This window comes from Chelonia mydas, chromosome 14 (assembly GCF_015237465.2).
Source record: "Chelonia mydas isolate rCheMyd1 chromosome 14, rCheMyd1.pri.v2, whole genome shotgun sequence".
Lineage (NCBI taxonomy): Eukaryota > Metazoa > Chordata > Testudines > Cheloniidae > Chelonia > Chelonia mydas.
Genome location: NC_051254.2, coordinates 16,743,049 through 16,767,483, shown reverse-complemented (window position 1 = coordinate 16,767,483; position 24,435 = coordinate 16,743,049). Strand labels below are relative to the sequence as shown.

The window sequence follows — 24,435 nt, the reverse complement described above, 5'->3', positions numbered from 1 at the left end:
GTGGAAAACTGACCAGGATCAGCGTGAGGCTTGTTGACACGCTGAGGTGCAGCGACTGGGGAGTGAAATGTGAAATATTTGTGGAGGTAGTGGATGAGGAGAAGTTCTGTCTGGGAACCTCTGTTTCCTGTTAAGTCTGCAGTTTTAACAGGTTTGGACCAGTAAACATTGGTTCACACTAAAACCTGGATGCATGCTCTGTGGGATATTTTTTTATCCTAGCAATGACTGTCATGTAATAAACATGACACCTGGGTTCTATTCCTGGCTCTGCCTGTGTGGCCGTGGGCGAGACAAGGTTGGTGATCACTTCACCCACCATGTCTCCCTAATATCCTGGGACCCACATGACTACACAACACTGCAAGCGGCCTTCGGCAAGTCATTTCACATCTCGGTTTCCCCACCTGTAAATTGAGACTTGTACTTGCCTGCCCCATGGGTATTCTGAGGCCTGGAAAGTGTTTGGAGCTCAGCTGTGGACAGAAAAGCAATGTGGTGGCAGTTTTTAACCTCTGTTTTTCCAGCCCTTGAGCTTGGAAAGTAGGAGAAAATAGCTTGATCAGGCAAAGACAAGAGGATTAGCAAACAAAGGCTGGATTCTTCCAAGGTTCAAAAGTTCTCTCTTTCTGGCACTAGCTAGGGCAGGTACAAGGGATATTTACAACACCTCTGGTCTGTATCCTTCTCCTGTGCCGGAAGGAGCCATGCTAGAGTATCTGGCAGGAGGCAACATGGCACTATGGTCCCTGGAGTGTTGACTTTATCTCAACACAGCCGCTAGATGTTTTATTTATTTTTTTATAAAGCCAACAAATATGCATAAGCCCTGGCCCTCCTGGGATGCATTTTGGGCTGACTTTGTGCAGGAAGATAACCCTGAGGAGTGGGTTAAAAATAAACAAAGAGCTCGAGCAAAATCTGCTTGGAGAAGCTAAAGCTCTGGCTCCACATCTGTGAGCTACAGAGTTTTAATTAGCAAAGAGATGTGATCGAGGGGCTTGGGCAGAGGAGAGAATGCCTGCAACAGAGCAGTGGTTTTCAACCTTTTTTCATTTGCAGACCCCTAAATATTTCAAATGTAGGTGCGGACCCCTTTGGAAATTTTAGACAGTCTGTGGACCCCCGGGTTGAAAACACTGCGTTCTACCAAAGGGATGCGACCCAAACTGGGTAATAAAGAGTATCCTTTTCCCATTGTGTCTATCCATTGGCACCAGAGGGACTTCAGCACCACTGCAATCACAGCTGTTGATCGGGTCAAGAATGCTTTGGACCATCTCTGTTTGCAGCCCAGGAATTTGCCACATGGTGTCTCCCTTTCCCAAAGCCATTTCTCAAGCTTTCTTGCAATCCTCCTGGCTGCTGGAATGTTGTGATTTCGAAGCCCGGGGCACGGCCAGGGTGACTGGACCATGTGAGTTTGAATAGATTGTGTGGCACATGCCCAGTGTGCTTACAGCATGGTCTCCTGAGCGATTATTCACAAACCCAAAGCATGAGCATGGGGGTCCTAGCTCCTGGGGAAGGGGGGAAAGGAATGTCCAGACAGAAATAGAGATGAATTCTGCAGGCTACGGTTACCATCCTCCTGCTAAGCCCAATGAGCCTCCAGAGCTCTGACTCCAGGGGAGAGAAATAGCCCAACAAGTTCCCTATGCGCTAGAATTTAGTTGTATCTCATTTCAAAGGGGATAGGTCACTAACGTTGGACCACAGATTGTTGCCAACTCCAGGTGAGTCGGGCAGACTCAGTGACGCCAACAGCATTAGATGGTTGTGATGTTAGTCAGCTGTAGGCAGGACTCTAACCATCTCCCTGAATGACCAGGCCAGGGTCTTGTTAAAGGTACTGTTCGTCTTCCACTGGCATCACGTAACTTTGTTGAAGATTTTTGTGCCTCCAGTCGGTGTTTAGCTGTCAAATGTGCTTCCAGGGTGGCGCATCTCCCACTCTAGGGTGCAACAGGAGGAGCGCAAGGGATCCATCCATCGCATTGGCCGCCTGCCAGAACTCACCAGGGTCTCCTTTCTCACACAACTGCTCTCTCTCTCCAGCAGCGGACGAGCAGATCTCCTTTAAATACAGCCCCGGAAAGCTGAGGGGGAACCAGTATAAGACAATGATGACCAAAGAAGAACTCGAGGAGGAGCAAAGGTACGTTGAGCTTCCTCTTACTTTGGACACAAGGCCACCTTGCGGCCGTCCTCTTGCAGCACGGTGTCGATTTTAACCCCTCTCCTCCATGAGTAGCAGCGGGAGCTGTGGTGTGAATGTCTGGCCAGTGCATTTGGTCCAGACCTGTCCCTTTAAGAGAGGCTGGAGAGCTGTTAGAAGCAACCTGGATTTGGAAGGTGGGGAGACCATGACACTAGATTCCCTTGTATCTGTTCAAGCTCCTTCTGTAGATACTTTGGGTCAGATCCTCAAAAGTATTAAGTGCCTAACTCCCACGGAAATCAATGGGAGTTAGGTGCCTAAATGCCTTTTGAAGATCTGGGCCTTAGAGGCAGATCCTCAACTTGTGTAAATTGGCACAGCTCCACTGAAATCAAGGGCAGGATCCTCATCTGGGGTAAATCAGCATAGCTCCACTGCCTTTATCAGAGCCATGTTGATTTAGTCCTGCTGAGGCTTTGGCCCCATCTACCTTTCTACATCACTTACCTGGTGTGTTTTCATGGAAGGTCTCAGAAATGAGAGTGTTCAGAGATTGACTAAAACCCAGAGATGCTGGGACCCAGAAGTTCATGTAGGGCTTTAGTATTATTTTCCATGAATACAATAAGATTGTGCCCTGCAGCCTGAATGTAAAGGGATGATGATAACCATTCAAGTCATTGTAAAATTATATGAGACAATCCTATGGTACAACCCGGAGAGGGCAGGGGAGAACAGAGAACCTGACATTCAGAAGTGCTGAGCACTCACAAAATCGAATGAGGTCATTGGGAAGCACAGGTACTCAGCAGCTATGAAACCCAGGTCCCAGATGGCCTAGTGGCTCTTTCCCACCTCTGATTTCTGTGGATCAAGTTCACAGTTGCTTGCTGAGAAGGCCTGAAGTTTGCTGCTCCTCTAGAATTCCACCTGGGGTGCTTTCCAAGGCTCTTTACGCCCCAGGGCTTGCCACGTTTTCATAAAATGAACTTGGCAGATTGAGTTGCCATCTTGCAATCTGATAAAGCCCAGACTAAGCCCCCACGCCAAACCGCAGCCTGTGCATAAAACTCCATTTTGAATGAACCGCTGTTCTCAGCTCAGTGACTACGAGCAATGGCACCAATTCAGATATTTCTTAGGTGGGGCAAATTCCATTTCCTCCTCCCCCGCAGCAGGGACCCTGTTCCAGTCCCTGCTCATCCCATCCCCCCCTGCCCCGTTCCTTCTCCCCCGACAGAGACCCTGGGTCTCCCTCAGCTGCGGAGTCTCCTCTCTTTCTTACCCACTCAGTGCATGAGCTGGTGCTGCCAGACGTCAAGCTCTCAGTGACTCCCCTGCACTCCGCGAAACAGGAAGAGACTTCCTGTGAGCCACATTGCAACACCATTTAGCTGATCCCCCATGTGTCTGTACGGAGGGGTAGCTAGGCCAAATTTGAGTGGCGTCGCAACCCCATGCGCCAGGTCGCAAAGCCTCTCGTGGGTCAGATTTCAGTGGCACTGTGACCATGCAGCCGAAGCAACGCTCCATACTGCTCCAGCACAGCTGTATGATTTAGTACCAAAAAACCACTGCTCAAAAGTGGTCAGGCCACTGCAGCTTAAGAAATTTTGAGCGAGTGCAAAAACCTTGGAGATGCGGGCATTCCCACCCCCTCCCAGCCAGTCCCTCCTAGGTTCCACTAGCTACCAGCAAACTAGTGTGTACATTGCTGTACAGTCACTAACTCTCTGGGGCTTCTCTGCTGAGACTGCATTCTATTAACTGGGGTATGTTCTTAACAATAGCCTCCAGACAGTGTCTAGAGTGATAACGACCGGTACTGTACCCTGCTACCCACCCAACTTCTGCAGTTCCCTTTCATTCAGGCCAGAGGGGAAGGTTTGCCTTACCTCCAAACAACAGAGCCCAGATTTTCTCCCTACATAACACAGCATATTCTAGGGTTTTTACCCATTGCCTTTTCAGAACAGTAACGAAAGTTGCGTCGCTGATGAATTCTCAAAGGCTGCCTAAGGGACTCTTGTCTCTTAAGCTGTTCATTCCTATTCAGATGACTATCTCCACTGTGAGAACACACACACACACACACACACACGTCTCTATCAGCTGTCTGATGGACTGAATTTTCTTGGGACATTTATATTGCAGCAGAGTTTTCCAGGCCCAGTGTTTTGGGTCAATGCCATGGGTGGCAGGAATGATAAAAAAGCCTATGGTAGATCTATAGTTACTAAAGACTTGAGTGAAGTGAAGGAAGTTTATACCCTTGTCACTGCATCTCAGACTTAGCTGTTAGGCAAATTTAGCTTCAAGGCCTTGGTGATTCCTCCTGTCCAGGGTTGGGGATAATGCTGGTTTTCTAACTTACTAACTGCCAGGGTAGTGGGTTAGGCAGCTCTCTTGCATTGCTAATGGGTTGACCTTTGTGATGCGGCGAGTGGGGTTCAAACTGTTGTCTTTTCACTTTAAAGTCTGCTTCCCCTATGGTACAATGAAGGAAATATCCACCTCTGCTTCTGTAGTGGAAGCCCTGGAGCCTGATTCTCCATTGCCCTGCAACTTGGGTAATCACATACGTTACTGCAGGGTGGGTATAAAAAGCTGCTAAATCGGAAGGGTAACATTGTACACCTGCTCTGTACTGGTGTAACTGCCCGCACAGGATGTGGGGCAAGGGAGACGCAAGCCCTCTGTTTTATCCCACAGCCTTGTATGCTGGGGCATAGGAGAGCCATGGTCTGGTGAGGACCTGTTGAAAGCAAATTGGGAACTTGTGACACAGGCAGTCTATGAGAGGATCCAGCCCAGGACATGTGTGTCATAAGCCAGGTTCCCCTGGTCCTGGGAGATATAACAGAAAGCTAATGAATTATAGGTTGCTGCCATCTTGATCCTGGCAAAGCTGAGCCAAAACCGACCGTCTTATGGGATTTTCCCCTCAGGAACCCTCTGAGGCTGTCTCTTCTCATCATGAGATCCTAGACATCATCCTTTCAGTGCCAAGCAGTGAGGGAGGGGCCTCGCTGGCTTTGAGGAGGTAAAGGAGCAGTGAATGACTTGCTGTGTTCCTAGTCTCCTAGAAAACTGACATGTCCGCCTCGTAAAATGCACCTTTGGGCTGAGATGGGCCCAATTCAGCTGGTGATGTGTTTCTCTGGGACTGAGGGCTGTAATCTTAGGGGAAGAAGTGCAGGATAAACTCCTGATTGCTGGGCTATGTGCAGAGAATGCCTAGCAAAACCAAACTCCTGCCCAAACAAGAAAAAACTACTCACTAGGATTCCCGTTGACTGCCCTGAAGTTAGGTTCCCCTGAGTGAGCCTTGCTTTCCCCTGGCTGTGTACCCTTTCCAGCTCACTGGGTGGAGATCACCTTTAACTGTTACTTTGCACTGGAGTTAGAAACTTTCAGGTTACCTTGCAGCCCGATGGCAAAGGCATTTTACCCACATCCTTCTTACCAGCACATTGGAAAAGTGCTGCAGTCAGAAGAGTGACTTTCCATATAGGTGACACTGTGGGGTTCTGTATTTAGTTTTGCTCCAGTTCAAACTTGCTCCATTTATAACTCAGCAGAGGATTTCCCCTCCCCCTGTGCCCCAGAAGCTTCAAACTTCCCTGGGGATCTGAGAGTCATGCTGGGCTCTTTCTCTCTCTCACCCATCATCAGTCATAAAGAATCTGGAACAAAACTTTGTTGCTAGTTTTGTTACTGATCCATGAGGCAGAACAGGCTCCAGCTAGCTCTGCTGTAGCTGTGGTGACCCTGTATTGGTGACAGCAGTAAAAACTTGATTTGCGTTTCCCCTTTCTTTATATTTCTATCCGGACCAAACTCTCCACTCACTAACATGTCGCAAGTTGGCCATGTCTGGTACCTTCATCCCACCATTTCCACTCAGACAGAGCCCTTATGGACAAGTCCTGTAGAACTGAAAGTGAATGACACCAATAGGGTTCTATAGAAATTACTCTTGGAACACCTATTGAACCGAAAGACTATCCTACTCTACAAGTGTTTAAACCAGCCTCTATCGTACTGTGTGCTCTAGCTCAACCAGAAGTTATGGGCTGGATGCAGGCATTGTTGTTTGAAGTTATGGCCTGGAATTCCTGTTCTGCAAGACGTCAGACGAGGTGATCATAATGATCCCTTCTGACCTTAGAATCTGTGGCTGAAATCTTAGGACACTGAAGTCAATAGAAGTTTGACCCTTGTCTTCATCAGGGCCAGGATTTCACTCCGTGAAATTAATCCTGGAGAAAGGTTGATTCTACAGGATGGCTTCCTCATCAGGTGCATTGACACCCGGCCCCAGCCTTCTGGGCACACACAGGATCCATCCCCTATTTCCATTTAATTCCTTTTTAAAGGGGTTTCCTGTGAGGTACCGTCACACCTGGAACCTGTCGAGAACACACCTGGAGTTGGCTCTTCCACTTGGGGGTTCTTTTCAAAGTTCTGCTCGGCGTTCCACGTGAAGGGGCATTGGCCGACTGCTGAGTTTCTCCTAACGGCTCCTTTATTTTCTTGTCAATGTTCCATGTTTCTGTGTGTTTGTCAGAAGCTTGTGTTTTGTTTCTGGTTTCTTGTCTTCTGGATCTCGGCTGTGGCATCAGCAACTTTTCATTTCAGGCTTCACAGCTTCCTCTTCTCTAGCTGCTATATTGGGGCAGAGCTGCCCACAGGTAAGATGCTAAGCAGATCAGTTGAGAGTAGCAGTGCAGCTCAGCCGCCTCCTTCGTCCTGCCTCATACCCCTTTACATCCTCCCACCCTCTCCTCTCCCCCCCGCCCCACTGCCAGGCACCTCCTGACAATGCTGCTGTTTTGATATGACCCAGGTTTGCTGCGTTTATATTGCAGGATTGAACTGACCTCTGACCTCACATCCCTGTAGCAAGTACCTTAGGTCCTCGGCCACAAACATTCTTGCAAATCTTTTTGGTAAGGAGATGATGTTTCTTAGAAGTAGTGGTACCACCTGATAACCTCTGCTAGTATGTTTTGTTTTGTTTTGTTTTTAAATGAAGTAACCATGTCTGTCCCACCTCCCTCACCCTCCCCACTCCCTCCTCATAACAAATTAATAAATCTACTCTCCTCTGTGCCCCCATCTCATTTTCCATCAGCAGCACAAACTGATCTAGAGAAACGGGATATACAGACCTTTGCCTCCTCTAGCTAGGGCTTGATCTGGCCTGTACTGAGCAGCTGTGACCTCTGCAGTAAAAGCCACTCGTGCTCAGCATTTCTTAGGCTCTGTCCGTCACACTTGTGTGCTCGGCCTTTGAAACTTGGAAGTTAGGCCCCTAAATCCATTTTAGTCCCCCAAGTTTGAAAACTAGGGTCACAGCCTGGATGACGGAGCCATCGCAGGTTGTGCCGGCTAAAGTCGCACAGAAAGGCGTTTTGGTTGTTTTTGTGATAGCATCTCTTGTCTGTGCCTGGAGGAGTTGTCAGCCCCATGCAGGAAAGGGGAAGGGAATGCAGCAGAAAGGGTTATTTAATAGAAAACCATTTCTGCTTCATGCCACCCCGCATTGCCTCAAAACTGCAGATATTTTTGCACCACTTTGCTTGATCCAAATTGAGGATTTATCCCTAAATCTGCCCTAAATGCCCTGATATGGGGAGGAGTATATAATGTACTAGCTGCTGCAATTTCCTGTCTCTGATCATTTCAGTCTTAAAAATAGAGGCACTTCTCAGAAAAAGAGAAGGAGGTGACCAGACTGGTGAATGTTTTGGCTAAACGTGGTTTACCAGATCCTGTTTCTTAAAAGTCTTGTCTTCTGCACTAGTGATTTGCCCCAGTTCTGGCCACCAGTTACCAGCCATAAGTGTAGCTGCCGCAATGCAAACCACTGGTGCAAACAGGCTAATCCACAGTTTTCACTGGTGTGGTTTACCCCGGTTTCATGCTGTACCTGTGCAAATCACTGCTTGTAATGGTTTAACCTGGCTACGTGAGGTGCTTGCACAGGTGCAGCTGTCCTGGTGGCTGGGCCACAAGGGGGTACAGGCAGTGCTCTTAAATGCAACTACAGTGACTGATTGAGATACACTGACTATTTTTAAAGTAGCCTTTGTCAGCTGCTTCCCAAACTTTGCTCCAAGTCCAAAAAGAATTTTTTGCAGCTGGGCGGGAAGATTATCAGGACTTCACCCAACTCTGTAAACTTCTGCAGGGCGGGCAGACCGGTGTTTTTAAAGAGGAATTAATCCAGGAATAATTCCTTTTGGTCAGTTAATCCTTTTGTGACCTCTTTTCTTGGCCCAGAGCCTGGTCCCTGTAAAGTGCTTGGTAAAACTAGTGTGGACGTTAGTGGGACACAGGAGTCAGCCCCCCCAGGAATCTGTGCCTTTCTTAACACGCCTCCCTTGCCAGATTCATTGGCTGACCTGAGCTGGAGAAAGGAGAGAGCAAGTGTGTTTGACTCAACATGAGTGTTTGTGGGAGGGTCTCTTCTCCCTCCTCCACCCCTCATTCCAGGGGCTTAGGAGAAGGTGAACATAGCCAGAAGTACCCTGTAGGGTCTCTAATCCTAGGGGGGAAACAGGGTCATCCCTGTGAGTTGGAGAGAGAAAGGGTGGCAGCTGTATTTTCAGCATAATCATCTTTCACTGGTGGGTGTCAACTCAAGCATCATAGATGCTTCTAATTCTTGCGTGGGCTGCAGACTTAGAAAGGGGCAATCCATAACACTCCAGACATTCTTGGCTGCAACTTTAGGGTGTCAGCTAAGCCCAGCTTGTATTAATGTCAGAATGGGTTGGGGGAAGACGTTCACCCCCAGATTTGCCCAAGGGTGAGGTTGGTCAGGAAGCAGAAGTGGAACCCTGACCCTGAGTGTGCGAATTCCTCCCCATCCTTCGAGCTTCAGGGGTTATTTTTCCAGCAAAGCCATAATATGCCTGGAGTAGGAGCGCCCTCTACAGGGCAAAGTGAACCCTTTTGATTTGGATCTGGACTTCAAACCCACAAGTAGGACGAACTCATTGGGAGGCAAGATTCCTTAGTATGTGAGTTTGCTACTTAGTGGGAGCCACTGGAATTAGGGACTAAACGATCCACTAGACTGTAGCTTCTCTATCCCACCCTGCTTATTTCATGTGCGTTGTGCAGGCAAATCTGCAATTGCTTTGAGAAATCCCTGCCTTGCTCAAGGCTGGGGAGGCTGCAGAAAGATGCCGGGGGGGCGGGGGTTGTCCCAATGGGGGGAAGTGGACTCATTATCCAACCAATCAGTTGAACTCTTTGGTGGGAAATTCTTTCCCTCCTTCTGAATGTCCCCCTCCCCTCCACTCTCCTGCCCAGTTCTTAGTAGAAATGAGCTGAGGGGGTGATACTTGGATCTGGTTTAGGCTTAGGCTAGGGTTCAAGGCTAAACTGGAGTCCAGCCCCAGGGGAGTTATAATATATTATGAGCTGATCTCATGAGATTTCCATTCTCTTGGGCCTCAATTTAGAACTGGAAAATTGGCCCCTTTCCACTTTGGGTCTCGCCTGAATCTGAAGTTCTTGAAATTCAAAGGGATGGGGTGGGAGAGCTGGTTTTCCAGTCTGCGCTCACCCCTAGTTAAGGATGGGGAGAAGAGACCCTGCCGTGATGTAGCATCGCGACATGAACCTGGGATCGAAACGGGGGTGCAGCTGGACATATAGAGGGAAGGTGGTGGTTTTAAACTGGAGAGCAGTGGTGGCGACTCCTCCAGAACGGACAAGGGCTGCAAGGGGCTGGTTGACGCTCTGACAGTCTATTCGCTGGGTATATTTCAAACTCCTCCATTACTGTTTCCCCCAAGGGTGCACAGGGGGTGGGGCTGTAGCTGGACAGGACTCCATTAGCATTCCCAGCCCCTGGGCTCTCCTACCATGTCCATCGCATGCTCCCCTCTGCTTGCTCATCGGTGCATTCTGCTTGCTTTCTCCTTTGTGTAGCATGGGGATGGGGTGGGCATTTTCGCTTCCTCCTTCATCTCTTCCCCTTTGCTGCTTGCTTTCTCCCTGGCCCCTTCTTTGGCAGCTGTGCTTTCCTGTCCAGCATGGCGCTTCTTTTGGATGAGAGAGGCTGGTAAGTTTTTTTGTTGCTGTTCCTTTTTTTGCTTTTCATCTTCTGCAGCACGATAAGTGTCCTGGGGCGAGGGACAAGCAGTGAGGAGAAGGGGTTGGCACCTGCTGTTTTATTTAGGTCAGAATGATGGCCCTGTCTAGCAGCAGAGAGCATTATAGGCAATGCAATGCGTATTGCCATTCAGCCAAAAAAAAGTCCAACGCCAAGAAATGTTTTCCCCTCCCTACCACATCCCTGATGGGAGTCCTGTGTTTCTCCGGTGGGTCTGTGTTGGGGCCACACTGCAGTTGGGGCTAACCCGTCCCCAGGCATAGCTGCAGAAGTGCCAACCCTCCCCTCCCCTTTTCTGGCCAAATATTTACCTCTTCCCACTGAGTCCCTACCAAAAAGGTCTTCTAATCGAAAAGAGTTAAGCTCTGGCCCATTTATTGTTTTCCAATATAGCCACTAATCTCACTGCAGCCTTAACTATGATCCGGAGCCACACATGATGCTTCCATAACCGAGAGCCAACAGCGTAATGGAAAAATCCCCGTTTCCCTCCCCACACTTAATACTCAGATTTAAACTTTTCTGGGGCAGGGGATCACACAGTCCTCTTGGAAGAAAGCAGCCCCGTCTCCCCTGTTTGGTAGAACACCCTCTACAAATGGGGTGCTGCACGTAAAAAAATCATAAGAGTCACATGTAGAAAATATTGCCCGTGTCCTGTGTGTGGCAACGGGGGAGCTTTGAGAGCTCCTGGCAGCTTTTTCCATAGGTTTCGAGTCTCTTCTCTTTCACTGTGTTGGGCTGAGAATATGGGTCCCGCTTTGAGCTGCTGGATTCTTTTCCTGTCTCTGCTCAGCTCCCCAATTCTCCTCTGGCTCATGGCTGCTTCTCTGTGTCTCCCCGGTCCATTATTCATGACCTGTCTTCATCAGCTTCTGCTTTGCTTAGTCCTGTGTTCCCATGGACAGCTTGCCATTCTCCATCTCCTAACTCACTGGGAGTCTCAAACCTCTGGCACACCTGCATTCTCCCATAGCAGGGAGCAGCGGGTGCCTGTAGAGGAACTTGGGCTGAATACCCAGACAATGCATAAGTTACAAGCCAATAAGTAGGTGTAAAGCCAAAACCTGGTGTAATTTATATGCCAAGGGGCCAGAAGTACGCATAAGTCTCCACTTTACTCATCACTTTGGAGTCTGGCCCTTTGGGCAGGATTTTGAGGAGCGGAAGGGACGTAGGGCTGGTCTACACTAGAAAAGTCAGTCGGTTTAACTCTGTCAGTCAAGGGTGTGAAAAATCCACACTCCTGAGCGATGTAGTTAAGCCAACCTGAACCCCGGTATAGAAGGCGCTAGGTCAACAGAAGATTTCTTCCATCAAGCTATCTACCACCTCTCGGGGAGGTGGATTACCTACACTAACCAGAGAATTCCTGCCGTCGGCCTAGGTAGCGTCTACACTGAAGCTCTGCAGCTGTGCCGCGGTAGCATTTTCAGTGTAGACAAACCCCAGGAGCACAAGTCCTACTGAAAGTCAGTAGGGCTTGTGGTCCTAAATCATGTAAACTCTTTTCAAAATACCACTTGCCTAGTGTCCCTGTGAAACGATGGATTGGGTGGGTACTTCTGGAGGTCACTTTGTGTATTTAGCCTTTTGACTTTTGTTAACTCCATGCTGCAGGAGGCATTTGGATTCCCATTGATTAAAGCTTGTTCCATAGCCCTTTACCTTCCCTCTTTGTCTCTCTTTCTAAGCGTCAGCGGTCTCTAATGTTTTCTCTATGCTGAAGCAGTCTCTCCATGCCTCACCCACTGGCAGAAGCAGCCAGAGAACTCAGGTTCGATGCCCCTTTCCTCATACTCAACAAAACCTCAGAGGGCTGTGGTGAATCAAGGAGAACAGTTAAGGTCCCAGCCATGGGAGGCAGTTTGATATACTGGGCACCCCTTGTGAGCCGGACCCTGTACCAAGTTTAAGATGGTAATTAAAAAGGGGCTCAGTACCTGCAAGGGATGGTATGGAGGAAAGGTGGCGGTGGGAACATCCCTCACAGGAAGAACTGGGAGGCCAAAGGTGGGCTGGGATGCTGAGAGAAGCTCTTCCACCCAATGCCCTGGTCTACCCAGTTCCGGTGGCCCTTCCTCATTGACATCCCATCAGGATCAAGCGTGTTTTCACTCTGGACTGGGAGGGGGTTGGCCCTTCATGGAGCCAGCCAAGCTTCTGCTTCTCCTTTCTGGATTTCATAGACACCAGAGGCTGAGCAGCTGGCGCTCCGGGCAAAGTCAACGCTTCTGAAAATCGGGGCCTAAGTTAATCAGCTGCCACCGTATGCAGCCTGCAAAGGCATTCCTATCTCCTTCAGTGAGCAAACGGGACCTGCGCTGGGAGCTACACCATATCCCCTGAAAGTCTGGGTCTGCACCTCAATGTTTAGCAAGGGTTAATCCAAGTGCTTAATAGCTGGCCCATATGGTGTGTTTTTCATGTGTCTGAAGGACAACTTAGCTGACCTCACAGTGCCACATCCCTGTCCCCTTCAGCCAGTGCGTGGAAAGTGCCTTCCCCTTTGCTCTGTCAGCACTGCTTAGGCTATCCCGCTCTCCCCGGAGACTGGCAGTCAGTCCCATTTGGATGAGGAAACAGAGCCACAGAAAGCCTAAAGGACTCTTCCCAAAGTCCCAGAGGAAGCTTCAGGTTTCAACTAAACCCCGATGTGTTCATGATGGAGGGTGGAGGAGGGAGGCATTTGAAACGGAAAAGGAAGGAAAGGGACTCGGGAGCTTTTGGCTCCAGTCACACTGGCCAGTTGCTAGATGGTGCTTCTCCCCTGATTCTGTGTCCTCCATGGGTAAGCTGTGGTGCCACCATTTCCACCCCACCTAGTCTAACACCTGGACTGTAGGAACTCCTCCAGCGGGTGCATAGTATGGAGTCCTGTTACCTCACATTGACTGGAGTAACTTCTACACCCCTCCTACTGCGCCCCTGCTGTGCCACATCAGCTGTGGGAAGGGGCGGCACCGGAGACTCTGCTCTACCTGTGAAGAGGGAGGTCCGTGACCAGAAGTCTTGATTTTCTTCACTTAGAGGGGACCAAAGAGCAGGGCCGGAGCACTCCATAGAGTTCTAACGGCCTGGCCTGCACCTGCCCCCATCTCTCCTCGGGAGGTGCCACCCACGGAGACGGCATGTCCCCCGCCTGACGGGATTCTGCTGGGATCAAGGTGGAGCATGGCCTTCTGGGACCTGCAGCATCCAAACCTCCCCTCATGCTAGGTGAAGGTGCCTCTGCTAAACCAGCTGGGCGCAGTTCTGGGCAAGTTACCAATCTGGCCCTTGGCAGGGAGCATTTGGACAATCCCTGTCCCTGCTGAAGGGAGGGGCCTCCCTGTAAAGAAGGAGCCTAAACTGAGCCTTTAGCACCATGTGAATTCATGTGCAATCGGGTTAATAGCATTTGGCATAGAGAGGTTTTTTAGCCTTAGATGAAAGTGTGGGGTGAGGAGTGTGGACCTCCATTAGCGACTCTCTTGAGGAGACACTCAAGCTTTGATGCCAGGCCCAGACAGTATGTGGCAGTCTGACTCTCCCCTTCCCAGCTTGTTTGGGGATGAAGGGTAGGAAGGGAGGGGGCTGGAATAGGAGACATATCAACCTGGCTGCTTTTTGAAAGAGATGTTTTGTGCTTTAATCATCTAACAGCTGCAGTGGCCCGGGTCCTAGGTGGAGAGGTCTGCTAAGAGACTCCCACAATGCATACAGCCATGGGCCAGTCCAGAACAGGGAGTCTGGCTTCCACCTGTCCATGGAAACACAGGGCAAGATTCTCATTTACATTACGGTCCCTTTACCCCATGCTGGCACCTTAAAGAAGGTGTAAATGTGATTTGCTCCTACTTTAAAGCCAGACCAGAGTGGTGTAAAGGGGCTAGTGTAAATGGGGATCTGGGCCATATGGTTTGCCCTACCAGATCACAATAATATCCCATCTTATCAGCCACTGCCAGAGACAGGATTCCAGACACCTGAGGCTTTGGATAAAGGGGAACCCCCCATCCCAGGATCCTCCCCACCCAGACACTCACAAATAGATACACTTAGCCAGATGGACAATGCTGTACCTTTCTGGCAGTAGAGAGGAAAATCCTTCCTGGCCCCTACAGCAATAGCTTATTCCCTGAATTATGGAATCTTCTCTTCCCAACCATGGCAGGATAATGATGATCTGACCCCCACCCCCCTCACCCCCCCTGCACAGTGAATCCTCCAGAGCAATTATCCCCTCTGAAGTATTTCCTTTATTCTAAACTGGGCAGCTGCTAAGCTTGCTTGTACACAGCCCGGTAGTAGAGAAGCTTGACTGATGCTCAGTGTGCATCTCCAGTCTGGATCTAGCCCATAAACTAGGCTCACTTACCTGTTGGGAGGTGAGGGTATTTTGCACGGAGGGACTGTACCCCTGCCTGATGCTGAAGACACTACTACGCTATAGGTGTGGAGATCTACTTCAACTGAAATTAGGAGCAGAAATACGCCAAATGGGACTTAGTCTATGAAAGAAGTGGGCGTGCAGCTGAAGAGTTGAGGCATGTTTGGGCTTGCCTTCCTACCCTTGGAGGTTATCCCTGCCTGCTCTGAGAGGCATCCTATAAAAAGTATGAACAGTGGTCTAGAGACAAAGCTTAGCCTTTCCAAGAATGGAGAATTTCTAATGGTTAGAGCCAGAGAGCAGTGACAGAACTATTGTGTTCTAGCCCTGGCTCTGGCAATGACTTGATATGAGACCTTGGAAAAGTCATTTAGCCTCTCTGCGCCTCAGTCTGTCCATCTAGAATATTAGTCCAAAGCATCTTCCCTACCTCCTTGGCAGGTGCTGAGCTTCACCACTCCCAAAGCAATCCGAGATCCTCCAGTGAAAAGCAGAGTAGTTGTGTTTATGGATTGACCCCCCCCCAGGCCTGCCATGTGACTATGTCCTGTTTAATACAAAAGGGACAGGCAGCACTAGAGCAATAGGTATTTTTTTTGGAGGAAGATTTTAGAAAGAACAGTCTTTGTCTTTGCATGCTCAAGCCTGCTGCCGATAGCATGAGACTGTTAGCGAAGCAGTCACGTGTTCACCACAGGGCTTACTTCCCCCCGTTGGCTTGGCGTACGGAGGAATATTGAGCCAGGCAGGTAATCCAGTTGCTCTGGAATGCTCTGGGTCCACTCAGAACAGGAGCTGCCACAGCACCCAATTTGTAGGTCAGAAGGGTCTGAATTGTTTTGGGTACCAATCAAGAGGGCATGCAGTCATTTTTTTGGCTTACTCTGTTGTTTGGGTTTAGACTATCTTGCTGCAATTGATGAAGCAAAAAGCCTCTTACTTTGAGGCACTACAGTCTGCAAATGGCTCTTTGTGAATCAGAAACTTTCTTTGCCTCCCCCTCCAGCACCAAGTCCTTTTCCCTTGCTCGTTACAAAAATAATTAACAAACCAAACTCAAAAGGTGAAATGACTGAAATGAATTCTCTTCTTTTCTCCTTGTTTCTCTTTGCAGAACTGAAGACTATATGAAGTTATCCCTAACCTCCTCCTAAAGGCTTTTCCCTTGGCATCTTAAAGGCTTGAGAGAAATACCAAAACCAACCAAACACACAAACAAAAGAAAAAAACAATAAACCCTCAAAACTCGGGACTTTCTCCTTGGCTGAAGTTGGGTTCTTCAAAATAACTCCTTGTGGTATCAAGGTTAAGGAGAATCTCTTGCTTGGGTCCCTGGATGCGACCAGGCTAGAGCCATGACTGGAATTGTGTTTGGGGGTTCAAGACCTAATATGGGACTGAGACCCCCCAAACAGAACCCAGAGTGGACACCAAAAATTCAGTGAGTCTACTGAGTTGTGTTAATCACACTCTGTCTGCCCTACCCTAAAATCTGTATTGTTCCTTTAGAGGAAATGGGCAAAAGTCAGATGTTATCTTAGATCTACCCAGATGTTGTACCCGAGTATCCAACCCATTTCCTCCAGGGACCAAACTTATCCTTTAGCTTTGAAAATTACAGCTGGAGATTTAAAACATTGTTTAGCATTAGGAGGAGGGCGGGGTTTGACAGACTATCGCTGGACTGACTTAATCTTGCTCTGTAATCATTTCAGCAGAGAGCTGATCCTTTAGTTTAGGTAGAGGGCAGACCTGAGAAGCGAGATTGGTTTGTCTTGTAGCTCTACTGTTTGTGGTGACTTCCCGTTGAGGAGCCCAAGCTTTGTTAACGATTGGTAGTGCTTGGATTTACTTTTCCCTGCTCCAGTTCCCAAGAGGGAGAGGGTGGAGGAGATAGCCCTGAAATTGAGGGCTCCCTCTGGATTATGATGAGTTTCTGGGAGTGCCAACAGCGTTTCCCGTTCCCTTCTCCACACCACCTTACTGTTCTAATACCCCTTTCTCTTTCCCATACCCTTTTGTCACTGTTGCTGGCCTGCCTGCTTTGCCCGAGGTTCAGCTCCTCTTCTGAGCCTTGTCATATACAGGAGATGAGCTCTGCTGGGCATCAGCACCCGCTCAATTGAGATCTAACTTCAAATAGGGTCGGGTTGGTTTGCTGGAAGTCCTTCCATGGGAAGAGGGTTTTGAGTCCTCTGGTGATATCACTTCCTGTCCTGCAGCATTACAGCATAGTTGGAATCTGTCCTCCAAGCTTCCCTTCATTTTTGTGGAAAGGTCGCCTCTTAGCTAAAGCTTCAAGCATATAAAAAAACAGGCTGCTTTGTTTTATTCCTACACAGACAATACTTGAAACTATTTACTCGGTCGTTCTTTGCAGCGCCTGGGTTTGGAGAATGTTTGTCTGTAAAAAGGGCTCATTTCACAAACAGCCGGAGGCTTCAGCTTTAAGGAAGCTGCCCCTTCCAAGCCGGTAACTGCTAACACATTAAATGGATTGCTTATGAATCCTAGACACACAAGGCCGCTCTGCTTCAAGGTACCCAATGTGACTGGCCATTCTGTCTCCAATTCGTGCTGGCTGGCAGATTTGACGTTCCAAGCGTGTGACTATGCAAAGAATGCCTTATATACAGATATGTTTAAGTTATACGGCAAAATGTACATCAAGCAAGCAAAGTCTATAGCCGAGCCCAGATTTTGCAAGTGGCAGCGAGTTAAGCTATTTCTTTAACAACAACAAAAAGGCTGTCTGGGTATTTTTTTACCTTTTTTTTTTTTTTTTTTTTTTCATCTGAAGGTGGCTCTTATACACAGGACTGTAATTCTAGTGGCTTGAAACTGTAAATTGCCTTTGTTCAGTTCAATAAATCTTTGAATAGTTTATTTGGATGGGCATTGTGTTGTTTATACCTTTTGCTTTTTTTCCCCTCCTTCTCTCTTCCACAGAACTTCTCTAGTGATGATTTATAGCATTATATCTGCATCCCATATCTTTCACTGCTTTTGCTGCACTAGCAGGGAATTCTTATTCATGTGAAAATACCCAATAAGGACTTGGTGTCACATAGAATGTGGAGGAAGACACTGTCCTTGCTGCAGCGAAATAATCGTGGTGCTTTTACAGGGTGTTACTGCTGTGGAAAGCAACAGAGAAATTGTAATGTCTTACTCAGCAGATTTGCTTCCTATATGTGCCCAGAGTCAGGACTTTAGTGACAGAGGGCCAGACTGTGATGTCTCTCTGTGAATAAGGATATCTTACTCTACAGCTAGTCCCATTGACTTCAGTGGGAGCAGAGTTTGGCCAACACTGTTAAACATCTCACCCTGAAACCTTTTGATTTTACTTCTGTTGGAGCCAGGCAGAGTCAGTGAAGCTGGGAGAGATGAGCTGGACTCTGTTTTTGCTCCTGCACCATCCATAGTATTCGTGAAGTTCCAATTGCAGAATCTTTGGCCAAGATTTTCAAATGTGACAAGGTTATTTTGGGAGCCTCCATTTTTGGGTAGCCAAAACCCTGTACAGAGACCTGATTTTCAGAAGGTGAGTCCTCAGCACTTTCTGAAAATCAGGTCCATTTGCAGGGTCTCAAGTGAGGTGCCTCCAATCATTAATTACTTTTGAAAATCTTGAGTTGGAATTTTCAAAGAGCTAAGGGAATAAGGAGCACAACTACCATTGATTTTCAACAAGAGTTCAGCTGTTTTGAAAATCCCAGCCTTAGCCTATTTTGTCAGTGATGAGTGAAAGCCAAGTGCATTGATATTGGGTAAAAACAAAAACAAACAAAAAAACACATTGAGACTTTTCTGTGACCATACTAGAAAAGAAGTGTAGGTCACTGAAAGTTGCAATTGTGTTTAGACTTTTTCACAATCTATTAAGCTGCTTGGGAACAATAAGGAAAAGAACCAGAACTAAGTTTTGTTCCCAGCTGGAATAAACTTCAACGGTGCCTGTGTAAGGAGAAGAACACATACTGAATTTCTCCAGACTAGATAGGAGATGTGCCCCCCTGGAATCCAATGAAGTTCTGAAATAAAATATGAGGATCTGTAACTGCTGTGTCTCCCTTCCTTTTTCCTATTCTGAAAAGGTCAGTTTAATGCATTCTCTTGCAAGTGAGAAAAGTATATGAGAGACAATGGGATTCTTGAGGGTCATAGACTTGAGATTCCATTGGTTCAGCAGGGGTATAACGACTGCTCCAAGCCAAGGCTGTACAGAGAAGCTTTCATTTCCTAGCTCATTAACAGAATATATATAGTCTTTAAATGCTACGGCCACATGCATTTTGATTGTAGAACAAAGTAACTGGCACAATAGCTGCTTCTGTTTGCTAAGCTCTGCTTTTTCAGAATTCTGTTTCCCCCACAATGTTGATAGCACCAAAGTTAAAGCAGGGTGGGAAATGCAGCTCACTTGTCACCACTTCTGATTGGTATTATTAGTATTTATCAGTAGGTGTAAGGAACATGCACAACCCTTCCAGTTCCAGGTTGTGCTTCCCAGATTGAAAGCTCCTCTGTTCACCTGTGACGATGGCTCATCTACCATTGATTTTGGTTTTTAATGCAAAATTCCCAGTGGGATTGCTGTTGATGGACCAATGCTCTGCTCTGTTGTTTCCCCCACAACTTGAAACTGCTTCTGTCTTCTCTAGAGAGAGATGGGGGGTGAGGTAATATTTTTTTATTGGCGAAAGAAACAAGCTTTCAAGCTACACAGAGCTTTTCAGGTCTTTTGTCTGCTCTAGACATTTATACCACTCTCATCGCCACAATTTCTAAGCAGCTTCCCGCTTAAGTTTTACGCAGCCATATTCCTAAAACTGTGATTTCACTACCAAAAAAGGTGTATTTCTACGTCAAAGTAACTAACTCAAGATACCTATTTTGAGGTAAAATCCTAGTGGAGACAAAACACAGGTAATTTTTAACTCCTTGTATCTAGTTGAGGTTAACCCCAGGTTGGGGGGAGGGGGTTTATAGGATCGACCTCATCTAGCTATATGGACTTGTCTCCCCTAGGATTTTACGTTGATATCGCTATCTTGATGTAAAATCACAGCTTTTAGTGCAGTGAAGACATAGCTTAACACCGGCTGAGTTCTGATCGTCCATCTTCCTGTGCTTGTGAGATTGCCACTTGCAATATCTGCTTCCCAGCACAACCTCCAGAGACTTATTCCATGGTGGTATCGTCACCATGGAGTGAAACAAAATTCTGATGCTTTCATTTGTTAGCGAAAACTCTTGCTGCACACTCTCCCGTTGTCTGTCTCAGCTGCGGCAAAAGAGTCCCTAGAGTTTATTACCAGGGCAGGGTGCCAGAATATCTGGGAGGTAAGGAAGAGACTTGTGAGGATAGGTTTGGCCACTGGAATGAGAATCTACTACTATAGACAGGAGGGCTGGCTGTGCCAGAAGCAGAGAATCCTGGGAAGGTGGGTTTTGGGACTGCAGAGACTGAAGGCCAATCCTCCACCCACTGTCAGCAGCCTGCACCAGGGACCAGTGATGCTGGGGGCGTTTGAATCTGTGTGGACAGCACCAGCTCTGCATTTCTGACCCGCTGTGGGTCAACAGACTCTGTTCTCATGTGGGATAGAAGGGCAGTAAGAGCTTTGAGGTTTATATAATAGCAGAGCCTTGTTCCGCCCTTGTTACAGTCATAACACCAAGGCTCCTTTAGTTCTCATAATCTGAGGCAGGAGAGCCAAGGACTGCATGTAATAGGTGGGGAACTCGCTGCACTCTCAGGGAGACTTACAGTGAGACCACATCAGTCCTGTAACCAATCCCAGCTAGTAATGAAACAGAACCCTCTCCTCCTTCCCCTTAAAAAAAATTCGGGGTACATATAACAGAATATGTCCATGTGCTAGGTTCAGGGCCAACTCCTGATGCCCATTACTCAACACTGGAAAAAAAACCTAGTAAACCCCAATGCAAGAATGACTTCTCTCTTTGATCACTCATTTCCCAGTAGCAGACTAATGGCTTGTGTACACTTGAAAGTTAATTTGGATTAAGGTAATATTTAAAGTGCAATAACAATTCTAGAATAACTCCATGTGTAGACACTCTTATTTCAGAATAGAAGAGTGTCTGTAGACAAGCCCTAAGAAAGCTCAAAATAAGGGGGTATGTCTGGGAATAAAGCTGGTTACTTGAAAGAGTTGGATTGTGTGTGTGTGTGTGTGTGTGTGTGGGTTTGAGGAGTGGGTATTAAGGGTCAAATTCTGCTCATTTTATATGCACAGATTTGCTGAAGTCAACAGGACTCCTAAGGTGAGCGTCATGTGTCATTTGACACCATCATTGCTGTTCACAGTGTCTCTTGGAGGGTGGCTATTTCTCTTTTTACTTTTCTTCTTGACAGGGTTCAGAGAGAGCAGCTGACTGCCATCTTCAGGCTCATGAAGGAAAACAGTGAGACATTTGGAGAGATGACGGAAGGAGACATGAAGGAGCAGCTTAAACTTTATGACATGTAGGCTCACAGCCATTACAGTCTATGGCCTGCCGACTGCCTCACCCCTTATCATATGAGACACTGGAGACTAGTGCTATAAAACTGTCACTAAATGCATAATCAGTTTCATATTTTGGATGGTTTGCAAAAATGAATAGGCCTCTTTAAAATATTTCAAAGACTTGTAATTTCTATCTTTACTGGTTTTCCTAAAGGAGCTATTGCTGTATTTTCATCTCATGCAGAGATATTTCAACTCTTTCTGACCAGTTAGTAAGAGCCAGACCATACAGCATGGTGAAATCTGTAACTGTATTCTGACTATGCTTTGTAAGTATGTATTTCTTCACTCTGATCCTCCATCATCTTGGTGTCTGAAGGAATCAGAGTAAAGTAAAACAGCAGCTGCTGCACACTCTAACGTGGATAAAATGGGAGGTTACCCTTTTAGGGTATATCTGCACTGCAGCTGAGAGTGTGTTTCCCAGTGTTCACAGACAGACACACACAGTAGCTTGAGCCATTGTGGTACAGGAAGCAGCTTGGGCTAGCCACACAAGTACAATCATGTTCAACCCCCTGTGTACATACTCGGGCAGCTAGACAGAGCCGCTGCCCAGGCCACCACAGCCACACTGCTATTCTTGGTGCACTGGTTCAAGCAGAGCTAGCATGTGTCTGTTTTCCCACGGTGGAGAATATGCTCCCAAATGCAGCATATACGGTCAGTCAGGATCATGCCTATCGATTATTCAGACAGTATAGGGCTGATGTCAGATGATTCATTAAAATTTTTTGGCTGGAAATCAGTGATTCTGAAGGAGGCTAAAGCTGCCAGGCACAGTATGTGAATAACTTCGGTAAGTGCATTTTTGCTGTCACCCAGACCAACTATCTGCTTATGGGCATATTCTGCATCTATAATCACCATCGAAACCTACGTGGAACAGAATGTTCAGTCAAGCTATGTTTCATGCAAATATCTTTTCCATTCCAGTTTGGGAAATTTCATTCCCCCCACCCCCAATTTTGCTTCTCCATAAAAGTATGGGGCAACTGCTGTTTTTCTCATTGCATAATGCAGCAGCAGAAAATGCCACTTCCATTGGAATTTTTGAGTGGAAGCACGACAGTGGCCATCTTTGAAAATGATCTTTGGTCAGAGGCAAGAGGATGGGAAGCACAGTGAGAAACTGATTTACATCTATGTCATAGTCCTTTGTGAGACAGAGTGAGGGAGAGCAGGTTTTAGATATAGTTAAGGTAGGTTGTAGTTGTAGGTAGAGGATGGGAGTCAGGTCAGGTGATGTAGCTGATGGTGGAGGAGAAAGGGCAGAATGTCCAAAGTTTGGAAATACTATTCCTTGATGAAAAATGGGCTTGTAATGTAATATTCAATGTGGATCCTAGCCATGGTCCTGGGTCCCATGAAAGGAACAGAGCACGCTTCAAGAACACGTATAAAATGGGGTATTCAGTCCTGCTGCTGGGTGCCCAGCCATGCTCTGCCAAGAAAGGAGAGCCACCAACATCGATGCCAGCAGGCAGGAACACCTGTTGCAGATTGTAAGCTCTTTGGGGAAGAAACTGTCTTTGTTCTGTGTTTGTGCAGCCCCTAGCACAATGGGGCCTGGTCCATGATTAGAGCTCCTGGGCGATACCATGATACAAATAATAATTAATAAAGGGGCATCAGCATCAAGAGGTGCTGAATTAGACAGTTCTCTCACACTCTGGTTCCCAATCCCATTGTTTATTAAATAAATAGCCAAATCGAATGCATTGGTACTTGGATTAGGAATCTGTTCCAGTTTCTCGAATCCTTTAAGGGCATGTCCCTTCCTCCTCCACACCCTACCCTTTCAAAACAAGTCAAGATCGTTCCTGATGATCCTCTTGAGTGCATAGATTCTGCCTATCAGGTGGCCTGAAGAAATACCACGTAACTTCAACCAAGTAACAAAACCCACTAGTAAATACACTGCCAAAAGATGCAGTGAAATTATTAAGAGGAATTACCATGCCCAACTTGGATTAAATTTTCCTTGATGCAGAATGTTTGTGGGAAACTCCATTTCATGGAAGCACTGTGAATTCACAAAAAAGGGCATGTTTCAAATGTGTTTTATTTCATGATAAGTATTTTGAACAGCTCTTGCCAGACGTTGGCACTTTTAGTTCACCAAGAAAATTGCAGTGCATTCCATATATTTGGTATGCACTAGTTTCTCTCTTCTTTTATGAAATCTTTTAAAACCTTGACATCAGGGGACATTTCCTAGTTTATGACACTGTTGATGTCACCCAACATCCATTTAACAACTTCCAGCCCCGCCCCATTCTAAGGAATAATCGCTTGAAAAACTAAGATTTCTTTACATTAGCCCTTTAGGTTGGAGAAACCATCTCACTAGCAGAACACTTCTTCACCATGTATATTCCATAACACAATTACATATAACTTTTAAAAAAAATCTTGCTTTCTAATTTTTTTCACTTGGGTGGAGGACTTGCTTGCAGGCATATTTACTACGAGATCATGCTGGCTTTACCATGAAATCATAGTTTAATTTGACTTTCATGTCTGAAAATCCTGTAGTTTCAGGATTATTCCTTTGGCTTTTTTAATTTTTTTCCTTTACATTTGGGCTGCTTCTACACAGGCGGAGTTCTGAAAATCTCCTAACAATACACTATCACTGATGACAGCAATGGTAGAAGCACCAGTGTAGACCATCTGCTGGCATTTTAACCCCTGTCCTGTCCAACCGTGTTTAGAGGTAGGTGACATGGGTGGTTAAAATTCCGGCAGTGGTTGTGTAATGATGAAAGATTCTCAGAAATTTGCCAGAGCTGACAAGGCCCAATGTAAAAAGAAATTAAGCCAATTATACTACGATCTCCCTGAGCTACTCTAAGAGCATAATAGTTAAAGGGATTGTGAGATTAGAACCCTTTGCCGGTTTAATGTTCAGTTTCTTAACATGTGGGGAAAACAGTGTACTTTCTTAGAAAGCTTTAATAAAGATAAGCCTTTTGTACGTCTATCTGATATTAGTTTGTCTTTTAGAAGAGAAACACAAAGTCATTTTGTGTGCAAGAATTTGAAGGTACAAAAACTTTGGGGAAATTCCCTTCTTTAATAAGCTGACTACAAGTTTCCTCTCCACTTCTGATCCATCAAAAAGGGCGTGTTTACACTGGGCAATTTACCAGCATTACTATACCAGTATAATTATAGTACTGTAGTTACACTGGTATATTTCCCCATGTAGGCACTCTTATTA

General features: G+C 46.8%; 1 protein-coding gene across 6 annotated transcripts in view; it reads left to right on the top strand.

The window, feature by feature from the left end:
- The window catches only part of MXRA7 (matrix remodeling associated 7), a 53,304-nt gene extending 29,109 nt beyond the window's left edge, over positions 1-24,195 (top strand). Inside the window, exons 3-5 of one of the 6 annotated variants that reach the window (XM_037914207.2) lie at positions 2,062-2,158; positions 7,033-7,113; positions 15,782-17,551. In XM_037914207.2, the coding sequence (XP_037770135.1) occupies positions 2,062-2,158; positions 7,033-7,066 (131 nt within the window). In that variant the 3' untranslated portion in view covers positions 7,067-7,113; positions 15,782-17,551. Of the gene's footprint in view, positions 1-2,058; positions 2,159-7,032; positions 7,114-15,781; positions 17,552-21,055 lie in introns of those variants that run through there. The other 5 variants (XM_037914206.2, XM_037914204.2, XM_007072530.4 and 2 more) reach the window with 5 other exon arrangements.
- The last annotated feature ends 240 nt before the right edge of the window (positions 24,196-24,435 follow it).